Below are 18,128 nucleotides of genomic sequence, written 5' to 3' on the forward strand. Positions count from 1 at the left end.
AAATTTATATTTAAATTTAAATGATATTAAAATTTTGATATAAAGGGTGTCCTATAAAAAAAATTGCCGAGTGAATTAATTTGGACATATGCCGAGAATTATGCATCAGAATTCAACCCATTTAAAAACAGCGTGTAACACATATTATTCTGCATCTTATACGCTAATTCTATTTGAATCGGTTGACTGATTGCGAAGAAATAAGCGATTACATAACGCATGCGTCAATCCAAGTGAAAGAAAGATCATTCAACACATGATGCGCTGAGGCAAAACCGACGTCACTTTTGCGAGTTGAAGAAATCTACCAACTGGATCTTTTCTACCAAGTGGATATATTATTTTGCTAATTAGTTTACCTTTCTCGATCATTAATTTTTGGGATGAATTAATTGAAGGCAATAAGTAGTATTGACAGCAATGGATGTTCTAAAATGTATTGTGTGGCCTTTTAAATATTGATCTTTGTCTACAATCCCCATCGCCCCGGGCCATCGCCGTATAAAAGTGATGAGCGATGCATCGCAAAATTTGGTGCCTTTTGCCCATCACTTTCAAAAAGCGGTGCATCGCAATCACTCAGCGAACGAGTATAAACAATCAGTTTTAGAGGCTAAGTTTTAAACTGAATACTCATATATTAAAAAGCTGCTGCTCTTCCCGAGCTGACTTATTAACTCAGTAGGTTTGAGCAAAGATCCAAGGTTCGAATCATGGATGGATCAGTGGAATTATTTGCACTGGCTATCATTCATGTTGTATGGCAAGAAGTTTAAATCCAATTATAAAGTTGCCCGCACGTTTAAAGAACCACCTCAATTTCTGTTTTATCCTTTAACTTATTGCTAATTGGTTATTGGTCAAGTGTCGGATAGAGTTGATAAACCAAATCTAGTAAAATAACAAATGGGAAGAACATTTTTTATTTCATACTATTTTGTTTTCATGAGGAAGACCACCATTTGTGGCCAGTCCATCAGACCTGGCTCTTTAGCCACCTTTATCTTAATCATAAATTCATAATTGTTCAAACTCCGGTAGACGTTCGCACACACAGGCTAATCGATGCGGGATACGTTATGCCACAATATATGGCCGTAAACTGTCAACATAAACCCATTCCATGGCTCGGTAAGGCGATAATTGTTTGCAGTAATACACACCGGCAATGTTAGGTACTGGAAACTTTGGCGACGTATACAAGGAAGCAGAAGTAAGCTGCAGATAAAAGAAAACAATAGACTTTGTCAGTTGATATCAGTCTTTAAATATAATATATGGGTAGAAGGAAAGTTAGTATCACGATATCTGCCATTTATTTTGATGGCAACTCAGGCTTCAGAACTTAATTCAACTGTTTCAAATAAGACAATTACATACAAACCTCTTTATCAGCATATCACATACAATTTCCCACTGGCCGCTCCCATTCTTTTTAAAGGAAATGTTATTCCATTCGGTGCCTTGAAGAAAATGTAATATTTTCACCGTTCCATGTGGTGCCAGACTGCCAATATTTAACCAAATGCCTCAGGCAAGTCACTATGGCTTTTAAATGTCATCACATGCAACTTATTGACCTATCCAGGGCATATATATGTAGAGCCTTCGGTCAAGCGAACATGTTTTTTTAAGTAAAAACGTAAAATTCGTTTAAGACAACGACAACGTAAGGCATTTGGGAAAACAGGCGTGTTTGGCAGTAACTCTGGATGTAGGCTACTGCTGCTTCATAACTGCTACTCCAATCCCCGATGAAGTCTGAGCTGCTTCTCACAAAGAATTGGGCAATTAAAATGTCCGAGGGCATGCTCAATAAAACCCATCTTGTTATGGATTCCAATCGAGGAAGCTTGTCTTTTATTTGAAAATAAAAAGGAAAAAAGAACATTTACGGGATTAACGCTAGAAGTGCCGAGTCATCAACTTACCACAACGTCACCATCTACCGTGTATGTATACGTAAGAGGATAGTTGACCCACTGGGAACCTGTTTCTGCGATGAAGTCATCTCTAAAATCATCTGTCGTCCGTTCCTATTGTACCGATCCAACACCTCCGGTGAGGCCATAGTAAGCGCCCAATCAAACACTTCCTGTTCGGCAAAGAAATGGCAGATTGGGTATCCGTTAGATACCAATGGTTTATTACGCAGGTAATGCATTATGCGTTTGACGGGTTCAGATGTTTTTATCTGAGTCGATTTGTTTTCGGACAGTGGCCGTTTTGTAAGGTAGAATCCCAATTATCATTATTTTAAATAAATAATAAATTTTGGATTTATAAAGCGCCTTTCTCCAGATCTTAGAGGACTCAAAGCGCTGTAATTTCGCTGCAATGGTGAATCATCACAATCAGATCGCATCAACTAGGCCAGTTGTTGCCGAACGGCGCGCACCTATCCGCATGTAGAGCACTTCCCACCACGCAGAAGTGCAGCTCCTCAAATTCCATTGGGTGAAGGATTTTTTTTTGATAACCAAACAACTATTCACCGATTTTTGCGATACCGGAGGAAACCGGAGATTCCGGAGAAAACCTGCGAGAGCGAGCATGGAATCGGGATAAACCAAGTGCACGTGAGTCCGTGGGCCGCGCCGGGCTTGAACCCGGGACCTCAGTGGTGCAAAGCGAGGGAACTACCGCTGCGCTAACTCGCCCTCCCAGCTGAGGTGTGCGCGTGCCTTTACGCCAGTCAACTTACCTACTATTTTCTGATCACAAAGCAGTCAGTCATTAATCATTTTCCACGTGATAACATATGGCAGTGATGGCACACATTAAGGGATACCAACACTTTATTATACATTGCCGTGAAAGAAATAGTGGCTCTGAAAAGGGCTGTGCAGCAATAATGTAGAAACAGTTTAGAAATAATATACACTTTTCCTTGCTTTTCTTTTTTTAATCTTAATGATCAAAAATACCTGGTTCAGCTCTTTGCAGTTGAGCATCACTCCATATTGGCCATTCCCGAGGACCTCCTTAATAGCCAGCTGGTTTTTCATCTTTGTGGCAATCTCATCGGCCGATTCTTCTGTCAGTGAGTTATCTAAAGGGTTGCTAGGCTTATTCACTTTTGATGTTGTGGTAACCACCGTTTTGCCCTTCAAGTTCTTGAAGACCGATGGTTTGGAAGATTCAAAGTCTCCCTGGTCGTCGTAGATTTGGTTTGTGATATGGAGTTCGTTTGTCAATTCAGGAGGAACACTGGCTACTAATTCCTGGAGATAATAAATAGAAAAGGTATTCAGACTAAATACTATTTGCAATCCTGGACAAATATGGAAATCTAGTGGCATCCCAGACCAAAATTTGAAGAGTGATGCAAGAAATAAAATACTAATTATAGATGTGTGGCTGCAGTTACAGAGTCCACCAGTTGCCCTCAGCGGTCGAGGGTGACCTCAAATGGGGATGAGCGCATCGCCAAAATGTTGTTTCCATGGTGTAGTATACTCTGAAGTACAAAGTACAGACACGGACGCACACATTGTGCCGACTTTGAAGGCACGCACACCTGCAGCACAGACGCAGCACTACGCATTTTTAACGCGCTGTATACGCGCGCGTTGTCACTTTGTACTTCAGTGTGGACAAACTGTAGTCACAATTTTGTCAATTTTGCGGCTAGCGTCGACCACAATACTTACACCTTGACGCGCGCTGTTGTAAAACAAAAAAATATGCTAAAAATCTAGGCACACAATGTATTCCCGTATACTTTGAAACAGGGCTCACCCCCTGAAGACCGGTTGCACACCGACTTGTCACAATTTCGATTATAATAATGCTGAACACAAAATTATTCGTACACAAGTAATCATTATATCAGTAATTTTGTTATATGTATTTTGACACCTCATGTGACTTTATTTCTTCAAGTGATGCCAATTTGAATGGAAAAAGAGAGTATTTCAAGTGTGACAAATTTGTGATATTTCTTCCTTTAGGGCGATTCCCACCGGCTTTTATAACGGGTTCATTACAGCGTGACAGATCTACACTCACTTGCTGTAATCAGATCATATAGATAGATCAGAGTTAACCTATTTCGAGATAAAAAAAAAATCCTATGTAAATCTTTTTCACTTTTGAACTGCTCTGTTTTGTCATTAAAATTGGTGTAAAGTGGTGGGGAGTCACTACGTGCCGATTGAGGATCAAAATACACAGAACAACATCTATTGACTACCTTATTTGGTGATTTAGGTTTGGTACATTTACGATATCGCTTTTGTTTTAAGTGTACGGATGCTCTTTTTGCGCATTATACTTAATATTGTTTGATTTCTTACTTGTGAAATTATTGCCCATTCACTGGCCATGCCATTTTGTTCATAATCTTCAGCTACAAATAACGGGTAGAATGTATCATTGGTTTTAGACACAGCTTTTTGTAGACGATCTCTCGCCGCCGTATCCCCCATATTGGCTTCCATCCACATCACGGATGCATCAGCAATAGCGCCTTGAGCGTCAGCTTGAGTCAAGTCAGATAAGATGTCATTTTCAACAACTTCGGGTGGCATTTCCCCAGATGCAAATTGTCCGTGGTTAACACCACTAACGAGGACTACGGATTTAGTGAACTCCGCCTCTGGATCTGTTGTCATGAGGTTTAATAGTTCTCTAAAAACAGAATACAAAATTAAACAAAGTTCAAATAATATATTAAATGTCTTTCATTGTGTATCTTTTTACATTTTCATATAAAAAACTTGACCTTTCTTCAGACAGAAATAATGACTTCTCATTAAGAACGAAGGTAGAGACTTTTTATCGAGCCCTAATTTAATATCCACGTCATAATACACATCAAAAACTAACATAGTTCTCGGATTTTGTTTAGTTTTGCTGGCATAGTGACAAAAACAGGCAATTTTTTGCCTGGAATCATTCTTAATATGTTACTTATTACAAAATCTGGCTTTATTACAGTAAATATGTTATGTTACTTCTGAAGTTTTCTATTTGTTACTGAGGTAACCACATACACAGGTTGTCATAGTAGTGCCATGATCTAGGTGGGTTATATATAAGAGAACAACGCGCAGTCGAGCCTTAGTTTCTAGCCTGAATTTTGTCTGGGGTCACATGTTAACAGCTTCACTACCTGGTGTATGCTACATGCACTCAGTAGCGTAGCCAGGATTTAGGTGTGAGGGGACTAAATCAAATGTTCGTCCCCATTTGTCAATTGTTGTCCCATTTTTAGTCATAGACTTGTTCAAATACATGAAGCACTGAAGAAAATGTATGACTATCACGTACGTAATGGATGACTGCATCAATATTCCTTCACTCACTCGAGATGAAGGAATGCCCATGTCCACGACCAGTTTCACCTTGAAAGTTTGACGTGGTGAAATTTGTGATCTTTACCTGTACGCACGTCCTATTCGTGTCATCCTGGTAAGGCCATCTATATCTCCTGACACATGCATTACTGGTGTAGGGAATGCACCCATATCTGACGTTTGTCCTGCCAGGTAGGAGGCCCATAATAACACACCTGCAAACATCTGAGGGTCGGCGGCCACTATGGTCTGACTAAAGGTACCTGGAAGAAGTAATCAACATCATATACGTCAACTAATTATCACATCGTTGGATATGTGCGGCGGCTACTATAGTCTGACTAAAATGTACCTGGAAGGATTAATCAGCATAATACGTCAACTTTGTGGGTTGGCGGCCCCTATATGGTCTGACTAAAAGTACCCGCAAAACGCCTTGTTGCTTCACTTTAAAGATATCATAACAATATAATTGAGAAACTAAACTGCTTTCACCTACTTTTGATAATACATTATGCCAGACATCGAAGCCAAACTTGGCTGATATCTTAGGCCTACTTATTATAGAGTTTGCGAAATGAAGTTTGAAAATTCACTTCAACTGCAACGGCAACTTCAGAAATATCGATTGGATTTCTTGCTCAAATTTACTTCAACGCGAACGTCTGATTGTTACTGCACCAACAGCGTCTTAAACTCGGGACATGTGTATCACTGGGCGATCAAAAGAAGGGCATGTGTAAGCGCTTGTAAGCAACTACATCAAAATGTATCCCTTTTGTTTCGTCAAGTGGGTCACACTTCAAGACAAAAGACTCAATCCTTTAGGCGCTTCGTTTGAATAAACATGAATGAACTCGCTTTACTTCTTAGCAAAGATTATGTCAGGACCCAGCACTATAAATCTCCTTATCATATTATTATAAAGGTCAATTATGAAAGTTAATGTTAGCTTTTTCATATTTCCATTTTACACACAAAGTGTAATGAAATATAGTACCAATTCTATATTTCTTTCCCCTCCTTCTCAATCTCTCTCCCCTTCTCCTCCTGTTTCCCCGCCCTTCTCCATATTCTACCCTCCCTCTCCACGCCATCCATCCTCGCTCTCTCAAACTTTACTCCGTCTTATAACACCCCACTCGCACTCCGGTTTCTCCCTCCCAAGTGACGTTGGATGTCAGGTTTTTTTCTTTTAGGGGGCATGGGGACGCGACTTTCAAGGGGAAACATTAACAAAAATGGGCAAAAATGCCTACAAATGTGACATATGACGGTGGCCAGCGCCAGCATGCAAGCTGCATACCCCCTCTCTTACCAGTTGAAAGCTATGACATGTTATGCACCTGCTATACTCTTCCAGAAGTATGCTGCACTGCTCGCTCAGTAAAAAATTGCCATTTATACGGGAACTTAATCCCCATGCCGTTGTGTCCCCATGCCGTTGAAGTTTTAACCGAACGCGATTTCGCAAACTGATTTTTTACGTCGTGATCACACACAAAAGTATATACGAAGCTTGACGTTTGGAACAAAAATATTTTAACCTTATTCAATGAATAATTGATAACTACATGTGGTGTTTTTTTAACCAAAACCAAATTAAATTTCCAATAATTGGTCTTTTAACTAGATTATACTTAACAGGTAATTTTGAAGTCAATGAGGAAATGTGGATACTTTTGCTCTTAAATCGACGTATTTTCGTTCATAATTTACTGCTTAATATAGATTTTCGCGTTCACTTCGACTTCTAGAGGCTTTCATCATTCATGACAGAGTGGTTTTGTACATAATAAACTAGGCGTTGAAGTTTGAGCTTCTGAACCGCCTTTCGCAAACTCTCTATTGTTGACATGGCAGTATACGTGCGAGAAAGCCTAGAATATTGCTCCAAGACTGCCGCACGGTGTCAAAATTAACTGCCTTCATGGTACCCCCCGGTGACTAACAGATGATTGTGTTTTCAACTGATTGAGTTTCCCAGGTTAATGAAGAAAAATAAAAGAAACAAACATTTCTTTCTTTTTCACACTTTTCCAACGTCTGAATGATCAAACTAGTCCTTCTATATATATTTACCTCCAAGAGAATGTCCAGCCACAAATATTGGCGCAGTTTTACTCATCCCCGCCGCCTGCAGGTCCGATATAGCCAAATATATCGCTTCTTCCAATGACACCGGATCCGCTAAATCGCCTCGGTAACCTGCCGTCAGACCGACCCATAATTTTAACGACGACGCCTTCTGAATGGCAAGGCAAAGTGATTCGTATGCCTCACCGGCGATATATGCCCCTGGTGCGGTAATTAGAGCTACTTCGCTCCCGACATCAGTTATAGGTGGTAGAACCTTGGTGTACAAACGTTGGGCATCTACTGGAAGAAAGTGCAGGATCGCGAGAGTGCATACAAGAAGTATTGGCAAATTGAAAGCCATTGCGTTTGATGTCCAAACAAGACGGCATGAAAGGCCGACCAATTTTTGTTTTAATAGCCAATTTATCAAATGTACTGTATATACACCAAACACGTATACAGAGTTAAAACAAAGATTGGTGGAGTGTGTGGGAATGTGGCATCTGTTGAGTCTTACCTAATGCTTCTAACTCTGATAACGACGTCTTTGCTTAGATAAGAATTGACGTCCAAGGTAATTCCCCAGCAAACACAAAACGTTTTCGACATCATTCACAAAAGGTTATAAAAGGTTGTCAGAAGATGTTTAAATGTCGGGTTATATAAAGGGTATAAAACGTTTTCATAACATTTAAAAACATTTTTTGATAATCTACTGCCCAACAAACACAAAATGTTTTACAGAAAACGTTTAAATGTCGGGTTATATAAAGGATATAAAAATGTTTTAATAACATTCCAAAAACATTTTTGAAAACTTGATACAAACATTCTAAACAGAATGTTATTTTGGGGTTGAAAAGATATTTTGCGAAAAATGTTTGCCCAAAACATTTGCAATAGCGGTTTTTTTGTCTATTAAGTGTTACATAAGTGACTGAATAGAGTTGAACCATGGAACGATGCTCTTATGATAGGTAGTTTTAAAATAGGCCCGTACGCAGGATTTCATTGGGGGTGCTGATTTTGAAAAAGTGGACTTTTTTCCAAGGGGTCGGGCAATTTTGTGAAAAGTGGTCTTTCTTCCCAAAATTTGGACCTTTTTTGTCGCTACGTTCGCACATTCTGAAATTGTGGGACTTTTTGTATACTTTTCCAAATGGGGGGGGGGGGACGGGCCTGTACAATGGGGTATTCGAAGTGGTAGAAAGCACTGACATAACCTAATTTACTAGAAATCGTGACTGCATCTCAATAACTTCAACCCCAATTCACTTTGAAAGAGCGTATTTTTATGATTGTGACATTCGGTAGCACATGGATTCAAGCAAATACCATAAGATTGTTCATAGCTCATTTTCCAAACTCATGTTTTCCATCAAGGCATACAATTGCATATAACTATGAGAAGTATGTAGAATTTGTTAACAGAAATGCTGGCAATAGTGTTCGCCCCAGAACAGCTAGAAGCCCAGCTGAACTTAATTTCAAGATTTCATTGTGTTGTATTTATGGATACAAAAACTGTTCTCAGATGTACCAATGATATCTCAGGGATATGAGAAATTTCTGTATTTATAAGATAATTTGAAGGAAATTTCATGACTTCATTTATAGATTTGAAAAAATATTATATTATTATTAAGTTCATGTTAATTATATGAAGAAATACCACTTATAATTCTTTTGTGTCGGTTCTTTGATGTTTAATGCACGATAAGCATATCTACGCGGTTCAAACTTGATATGCGCAAACATGGCAAAAGTGGCCCAACACGTTTTCTGGACGATTTAATTAACCGGATATAACTTTAGAACCTAAGCTTGTAAAGAAACCAATTAAACATCTCCTTTTAGCCACCGATTGTATTAGATAATACATTTGTGCCATAACTCTTTTAGTTTTTCCTGAGAAGTCAAAATGCAGTTGTATAAATGTTATTGTTACACCCTGTATTATAGGGGCAAGGAATCAAATTACTTCACTGAAATATCAGTGATTCAAGACAAGTGGTTCATTATAGGCCTTTATGTTAAGATGTGAGGTACATTCTAGCGGTACCTCTTTTCTTATCATAAATAACGTACCGCTTGTCTTGAGTCACTGAAATTGCCTACCACAAAAATACAACAATATTCTACAAAGTTGAGCCAGGTAGTCTACTACAATTTTAGTCTTTTATGCAAACAAAATATGTTCCCGACTCAAAGCCCGGCAAAATGGAATAGTTTCATACATTAACTTAGCCGCAGTCTGTGGCCCTCACGGACTAAGCGAGCGCGTAGCGCGATGAACCGTGCGCGTAGCGCGAGACGTTCAATCGAGTGCGTCAGCGCGAGGCAGTTTCCCATGCCCCACCACTCCTTGGTTATGCACTTGCCAATACATATAACTTTGACCAGTTTATTGTGACTAGCACATAACGCAACCTCTCTGGATAGTATACTAAAATAGCAACAGAGCCCTCGGTTGCTGACGCAACCTCTCTGGATAGTATACTAAAATAGCAACAGAGCCCGAAAGTAGTGCTAACATTAACTGTCCCAAAATGATTTGATCTTAAGGGGGTAATACACACCCCTCGATAAATTTGTGTCCATTTTTGCATTTTTCTCAAAAACTAATAACACACTGGTAACAAACTGATCCAAGACAAGCGGTTCGTTATTTATGATAAGAAATAAGGTACCGCTAGGATGTACCTCATTTCCTATCATATATGCTGAACCGCATGTCTTGAGTCACTGAAATTTCAGCGTAGTAATTGGATTCCTTGCCCCAATAATATACATAACTTTTGTTACCAGTGTGTTATTATTTTTTGAGACAAATTCAAAAATAGTCACAAATTTACCACAGGGGTGTAGTACCCCCTTAAAATTATTACAGCTTTGGTTTAATTCGTAGAATTTTGTTTGGGCTTTATACGTGGTATGTAACGGGTGTGTGTAAGCCGTAAAAAAATCCCTCGTCCAAACATTGATTATGAGCCCAAATAAAAATTTGCGTTATGAAAGCTTCTCACCAGTATCATGCCAACATACACTTCCGATATAATAAGTACAATGGCTTTGCATGAAAAGGTTGGCATAGAAATGAGGCAAAATATAAAGGAACATAAATTACCATGGTTACACAGCCTTTGCATCGGGGCTTTAAGAGATTGGAATTTTCCTTTCTTCAATTTCTTGCTTTGGGGGGGGGGGGCAACGATTTTTGGCATATATATTTTGGGTAATCTTTCTATATTACGCCCTCAAAATCAAATATTCAAAATTTCCTGCTCGCTGCGCTCGCATTATATGATAAGGGGCTGTGCAATATTTATGATCAAGGGGGGTAAATTTTCCGAACGGCCCGCCACAAATCGCTTGCCTCCCCTCTCCGCCTGCCAAAAATCGCCTGCCCCCCCCCCCTCTCGGCCCGCCAAAAAATCTTTGCCCCTCCCCTTACACGTGCCAAATTTTTGGGATCCCAATTTGCAAACCTTAAATGGTCTAGATATGTGATGCGATCAAGCAAATTCAGTCGGAACTCGGAAATATTAAATTTTCAGTTTCTTATAAGATAGTAAAAAGCATTTACAGAACAAGATTTTTCGATCATTATTCCTGCATCATGATAAAATAGTAAAAACAGTAAACACATTTTTGTATTGTGTAATTGATGCATTCTTTTGATTTTACGAAGGAACTTTTGATAAACTTGATGCTTTCACAGGTTTACATGTAAAGGCCTCTTCCCTAGTAAACATGGTAAAAGTGGCACAAGTGTGATTCTACCCTTTCGTCGTTAACTAAGCATATCTCGAGATTAAAACAAGCAAATTGAACAGAACAAACGACATTTAAGAGCTAAGACTACGCCCTTGACGTTGATGCAAGCATCATGTCACAATGGTATTTTCTAATTGCCAAAGAGGGCGCTTTTAACTTGCACAATATTTTTTAGACAGGCTGTAGATCAGTCTTTACTGAAATTTGTCCTTTACAGTGTTACTTGTTCTGCCTTAATCATCATTATTTGTAATGTCAAATAACTCCTTCATTCTCCCATTTCCAGAATGACGCTCGCCACTCCAATTCATTAAAAAATTGCGCAATTAATGCCACTAATTGAAGACCTGAGCGCAAGAAGACCGTAAGTCCACTTGGCCCCTCAACAAGTATACACTCAAGTTCCGTATAGTTTCGTATAGTTTGGTAATGTTTTATACATGTTCAGGGGCCAAAACAAATCTTTCACAGCCTTTCATGATGTTTTCACTCTGGAACATGTATTAAACATTATAAAACCCTAAGAAACTTTACGTAACTTTAGTGTATACAATGGGCCAAGTGGACTTACGGTCTTCAATTTGATTATAATCAAGTTTAATTTCGGTCTTTTAAACGGTATTTCGCATTATGGTGGCATACTTCGACTCTGGCTGTACTCTTCTAGCGTCTGGCCCTTTGCAGGCAATTTAATTGCGCCCTCTTGTGGCCTTGGCAAACTTCAAGAGATAGTGTAATGAAACTTTCAGCCCAAATCAGAAGTGCAACTGCACTTTGCGCATTATTGTAGCAGCTTGAACTTTATTGGTAATAATCGCACCGTACGGCAAACATCATCCTAACATTTCATAATAATTTTTAGGAAATGTTGTTTAGTTATCGATCATGATAAATCAAATAAATTGTTTGATTTGGTAAATATAATTGCTATGAAATTGGTTAATGTCCAATGTATCATAAACAACGATGGTACCGACCGGCTCTTTATTTTTTTATAAATCATTCAATTTGGTCGAGTCGTTGTGCAGTCGTAAAAGGTTAAAATTGTCACGGTGAAGTGAAGTCTCGTTCTGTATAGGCTTATGTTCTGTGCCACGACAATTCTCGCATATTTATCTGGAGTCCAAACATTTGATAATACGTTTTTATAAAGTCCGAGGTTCGATGATTTTCTTTATTTCGCAAGTATACTCTAACACTACCAACATGACCGATATAATGCAGCCGAGGAACTTATTATACTATCGGGAATTGCCTTTCACGCATGGTCACACAAATTTACACGCCCATAAGTGGTATATCATGTCTATGAAAAAAATTTTTTTAAATATTGGCGGGCCATCCTGGGGATAGTATATTTTTCTATTTTTCACCCCACCCCTCCCCCCCCCATGTTGAAAATCTTCCTAAGCCAATGGCATGGAATCATTGTGTCATTTCATCATATTTTTGAAAGGTAGTCATATCAAAATTGGAGGATCACCTGTCGAATAGCTTAACAGTTTAGAGAATCACGTCCACAAAAGATTAGTGGTCAGATTCGGGGTGGAAACCAGCATCATCAAGAAAGGCAGATAAAAAACCCAAGACGTCAAGACAAGAAAGAAAGTTGAAACGTCTCAAGAAGGAGACAAAACGCCAATTCAAATTGGCCTAAAAATGGAGACAAAGTGGAGGCTAATAAGCTGAAGAAAGACTTCCATAAGATCATAAGGCTACACAACAGCTCGGAAGTTCGGAAGCTGGAGCTGAAAAACACGGAAAAACATTCATTAGCACAGTTCAACAGAATTTCCGGAAAAATCCTCATCAATTTGCTAAGAAACTTCTTGATCAGAATGAAAACAGAACTCCAACCTTCCAGAAACCTGTAGCAGAAAAATACCACCCACTAAAGGGGATGAAGAAACCATTCAATATCAAACCACCAAGTCTTGCTGAATTTACAAATTACGTATTGGTGAAAAGAAGAAATTCCAGTGCCCCGGGCACTAACCGCATACCCTACTTAGTATGGAAAAAGTGCCCTAAAACAGCATCACTTCTGCACGAAGCAATGTGCACTATATGGAGGACTGGTAATATACCTTTGAGTTGGGAGAATGGGTTAAATCATCCTTATTTCCAAAGATGAAGAGACATCGGACCCCTCCCACTTCAGACCAATCGCACTGAAGAACTCCAGGATCTTGGAATGGGAATCCTAGCTCAAAGGACCATCACCTACCTGACTGAACAAATACATTGACAAATCCATTCAGAAACGCCTCATGGTGAAAGTATCCGGCTGTGTAGAACATACAGAGGCACTAACCGAGATGCTCCAGGATGCCAAAATAAATGGAAATCCTATTGTGACAACATGGCTTGATCTCCAAAATGCGCATGGTACTGTACAACACAACTTGATTCAGTTCGCATTGGAATGGTACCATATCCCAGATAACATATCCGGAGGGTGATCTTTAAATACTACGATGAGAGTTACATTCGTGTAAAGACAAAGGATTGGACAACAGAGTGGATACTTTGTAGTATTGGTGTGTTCCAAGGGTGTCCACTATCCTGCATCCAACTTCTGGCTGTCTTCAACTTGGGTCTTGATCTGCTTGATAAACACAGCCGCCTTTGGTACCGTGTGAGCAACACAACTACCGAATCCTCTGCTAAAGCCTCTCACACTGATTGCCAAAAGCCCAGAAGATTGCCAGAAGTTGATCAACATAGTCAATGATTTCCTCAGGTGGACACGCACCATGAAAGCCAAACCAATCAAATGCCGGTCGCATGCAATGAAGAAGTTCATCCCAAACAGCATACTCAGCATACTGCATACGACCCTAAGTTACCAATTAATGGGAATAGAGGAGAGATTGCCAGCATCCACAGTCAGCCGATGAGATTTCTTGGCAAGTTAATCTTTGAAGGCTTGAAAGACCATGCCGTGAAAGACAAATGGCACATATGCTAAAAACCAACTCACCGGTATCATGAAGATGTGGATCTACAACAACGCAACCATACACATCAAACTGACATGGGAGTTCACCATCTATAACTTCCCAATTACGTTCCTCGAGAATCTGGAGGCTACCTCCACCAAACACTTGAAGCGTTGGGCTGGAGTAAGCCGATGCACCACCAACCGCCTTGAACCGAAGTAGGAATAGATACGGTCTACAGCTAAAGAGGTTCACCACTTCTGTAAAGTGCATGCAGGTCACCAAGTACCATCTCAACAAACACTCTATAGATGGAAGCACTCAATCTCTGTACAAAGATTGTCTCCAAAAGAAGGCAAAGCAAGTCAGATGGAATGGAGTCAAGGAACTAGAGCAGAGAGAACGCCACCTGATACTAAATGAGATATGCAGAGGACAGACAGATAGAGCAGGCCTTGGCGTTAGAAAGAACCAGAAGCTAATCAATGACATGAAACCACAGGAACACAGAAAGTGTTTGGCCGGTCTTGTCAAAGATGTGGATGAAGATAATATGCTTGTCTACCTATATGGTTGTGCTAGGCAGGGACAGTGACTCAAGTGGGACTCCGCCATGCAAGTTGACACATCATGCACGGTTGTTTAATGTGATCATTTATTAGTTTTTCAAATAAGACATCATGTACAACACAATTTTTAGGCTTAAAGAGCTTAAAGCCGTATCATACTAATGTATACAGATGCTTTTGAGTCATTTTCAACTTTAATTTCCCCTTATTTACAACATTATTCACTTTCACAGCATTTTAAAACTTTTTCGGATATAAAATGTATCTATTTATGACAAGATTGGTGGCGCTATTTAGATACTAGAAATTACTCTTTCAGGCTTTTAATAAAAATAATTCCTTTTATTTGTTTGATGAAATACGTTTATAAAATGTCTTTGTTCCTTTTTCACTCATTCCATCAGTTAACCCATATCAAAGCCCTATGTCTTGGCTATATACGACCACAATCTCAGAACTATAACCTTACAATAGCAACAGGATAGAGCAAACTTTTTTTTTATAATGGCGAACTTGCCCCATGCTGGGGGCAGGTTCGCCTATATGGTGGGGTAAGTTCACTCTAATAAAAAAAGTTATTGCAGAACAATAACATATCCAATGCAAAAATTTAACAACAGTATACAGGGCATTCATTTTCTTCTGGTGAGTTACTAAATATATTGAGGGGTCGGGATCAGGGTACAATGTAGGGGTTCAAACTGTGAGCTAAAACGTATTTGTTTACAACTTCGGGGGATTATGGATTAGGACATAAATGGTGGTATGAGTAATACAGGTATGACATAACTTTAAAAAAAACCATGCTTTTCAGTAGTTTGATATTGTTTAATGGTATAATTATTAATATTTTGCATAATACTCCGGGCATAATACGCTACTGGGGCAGGTCCGCCCTCCAGTTTGGGGTAAGACCGTCCAGGGAAAATATGGGGCGAACATGCCCCATCCTCAAAGTGGCGAATGTGCCCCTTGTGCACATCTTTGTATTTTCACCAGGGTATGCAAAATACAAATCGAATGCCGAGTTTAACTACATTAATTAACAAATCCCATATGTTCCCAATACAGATTTCCGTTATAACCACCTGTATTGATGTATCGATGATAACAACATTAATCCAAGAAAAATTTACGTTTTGGTGTGATTTTGTGTTTTGGCTGCAGTTCGATGAATACGTTCCTATGTCGCGTAGGTAATATGAGAAGTTTATAATGACCTGTGTCACTTAATTTGCCATCACCAAATTCCCCGATGGCCGTAGTGTAGCACAGGCGTCTGGGCTGTACTCTGATACCTGTATGATCGCTCGCTACGCTCGCTGTTCGAGAGGCGTCGCGGTTTGAGAACGGGGCTAGTATTAGACGTAGTGCTGAGAATCACGTGATGGGCGAACCTGCCCCAGGACGAACACTCCCCGCTCTCCCCTACCTGTCAACATAAACGTTTTCAACATGTTCCAGAACATAAATATTATCACCTATTTTTACTAATTCGCTTTACAAGTCGCAATTTCAAAAGTATTGACACTAGGCGAGTGAATGTTTGACTAGAGAGAGAGAGAGAGAGAGAGAGAGAGAGAGAGAGAGAGAGAGAGAGAGAGAGAGAGAGAGAGAGAGAGAGAGAGAGAGAGAGAGAGAGAATATATGTAAAAATTACAGGTACAGAATACAGTAACAATATAATTATTTAAAGAAAAAAAAACGCCTGTTGTACGGGCCCAACTGACCCATAATTTGCGTTTTGGAGAATTATTTTAAGTTTACTAAAATCATTTAAAATCAACGTGTTTTTTTTCTTTTTTAGAAAACATGTTTGCCAAAAATCTTCACATTTTTTTCACATTTGTCAGATTTTGGTGAAATTTTGGGTCATTTTAGCCTCCGAGAAAAACAAAACAAAAAACCGCCCGACCGACCGACCGACCGACCGACCGACCGACCGACCCTACTTGAAAGGTCCGCCCGGCGCCATTAGGCTAGTAAAATTAAGAAAAATAAGGGGTAACCCACCGCTAATTACAACAGAATCCATTTAATCACCATTCATTTCAGAAAAGCATATTTAATAACACATCAGAAGTCCCCAAAAATCCAAGTAGTGGAACAATGCCTAATTTGCATAAATCCAAAATGGCCGCTTATGCAGGGGTGAAGTTTCAAAGTTAGTCAAATCTTGTTAACAACCATACTAATGTATTGCTATCATCATAACGATTCAGAAAAAGTATAGTTTGACCAGTGTCCGATATATAGTTTACAATTGAATTATCGTATTTTTATCCAACTGGTCTCAAATTGTTCCTTTGGCAAAAATAAATCGAAATGATAAAAGTTGCATTGTTTTGGATGTTTTGTTACATAGGTAAGACACAAAATAGTTCAAGGTTAACACGGCTCAATGGGATTTGATCTTCTTTGCCATGTTACCAAGGTAACAAACCACTCGAGATATGGCAAACTATTCTTTTGCAAGCGGAACAATATGAGACCTTTTTTTTAAAAATCAAAATCAGAGAATTTTTCATTTTTTGTCCGCCTGTGGGGTCCAAACTTTTACATTTGACCGTTTCCCCTATAACTCAAGAAATGTACATCGGGAAAGATATGTCAATCAATACTTTTCCTGAATCCTTATGACGAGAGCAATACCGTAAAACCCCGTCTACAAGCATATAGTGTGCTTCTGATGGAAGCTACATTAATCCAGTCGCCATTATGGAGTTTGAGCAAATAAATTACGGATCCAAGCATATACAAACAAGTATTATTTTAAGACTGATCAATTGTATTGGTATATTAACGCTTGCTTCGAATTAATTAAGCTTTTATAAAAACACTGTATATGCTTGTAGACGGGGTTTTACGGTACATTGTTATGGTTTTTAGCAAAATTTGAAATTTCACCCCTGCATAAACGGCCATTTTGGATTGATGCAAATTAGGCACTGTTCCACTGCTTGGATTTTTGGGGACTTTTGATCCATTAGCTGATAAGTGGTGGGTGATTTTTTTAATTTGACTATAATTGATAAACTAAAAAAGTCACAGTGTAGTTCTTAGTATTAATACTATATTAAACATTGGTAAAAGACAGAAAACGAAAAAAAAATACAGAAAAGTTTAGAGTTATAAATTAGAGAGTTGACAGAAAATTTTAGGATAGGAGTTAATGTTTGGTTTAAGGGTGCATGTCCCATGCAGTATTGGTGGTCTTTTTTGGATTGTCATAAAGCATGGTAGATGTAAGCGCGAAAAATGTCATAGATTGTAGTGAAACTTTGATTGATGTGATCACAATTGAGCGCCCACAATTTAAAGTCATGTCAAGGTCAATTGAGCATTTTCATACAAAACAAATTATCAGCATATCAGGCACTCACCAATGCAAAGTTATGAAACATGATCTTCATCCGTGGCATTGTCTGTTTTTAAAAGACTGTTCTTGTTTTAATTTGACT

The 18,128-nt window shown here is 39.0% G+C and overlaps 1 protein-coding gene across 1 annotated transcript; it reads right to left on the reverse strand.

Moving 5' to 3' along the window:
- Positions 1 to 915: 915 nt before the first annotated feature.
- LOC140150043 (uncharacterized) lies at positions 916 to 7,740 on the reverse strand. Its single transcript, XM_072172047.1, has 7 exons — positions 7,383 to 7,740; positions 5,386 to 5,563; positions 4,299 to 4,632; positions 2,928 to 3,224; positions 1,950 to 2,095; positions 1,408 to 1,507; positions 916 to 1,218 (listed from the first exon to the last, which is right to left on the reverse strand). Exons 1-7 carry the CDS (start codon positions 7,738 to 7,740, stop codon positions 1,078 to 1,080), a joined length of 1,554 nt encoding a protein of 517 aa, XP_072028148.1. The 3' UTR covers positions 916 to 1,077.
- Between the last annotated feature and the right edge of the window lie 10,388 nt (positions 7,741 to 18,128).

The sequence above is a fragment of the Amphiura filiformis genome, chromosome 4 (genome assembly GCF_039555335.1).
Source record: "Amphiura filiformis chromosome 4, Afil_fr2py, whole genome shotgun sequence".
NCBI classification, from domain to species: domain Eukaryota; kingdom Metazoa; phylum Echinodermata; class Ophiuroidea; order Amphilepidida; family Amphiuridae; genus Amphiura; species Amphiura filiformis.

Bases quoted from the DNA above. Each gene is read 5' to 3' on its own strand.
- LOC140150043 (XM_072172047.1), bottom strand. From the start codon at position 7,740: ATGGCTTTCAATTTGCCAATACTTCTTGTATGCACTCTCGCGATCCTG. The intron at 4,633-5,385 runs GTAAAGATCACA...TTCTGTTTTTAG, and splicing joins CGAATAGGACGTGCGTACAG to AGAACTATTAAACCTCATGA. The intron at 2,096-2,927 runs GTATTTTTGATC...TTTGCCGAACAG, and splicing joins ACTGCAAAGAGCTGAACCAG to GAAGTGTTTGATTGGGCGCT.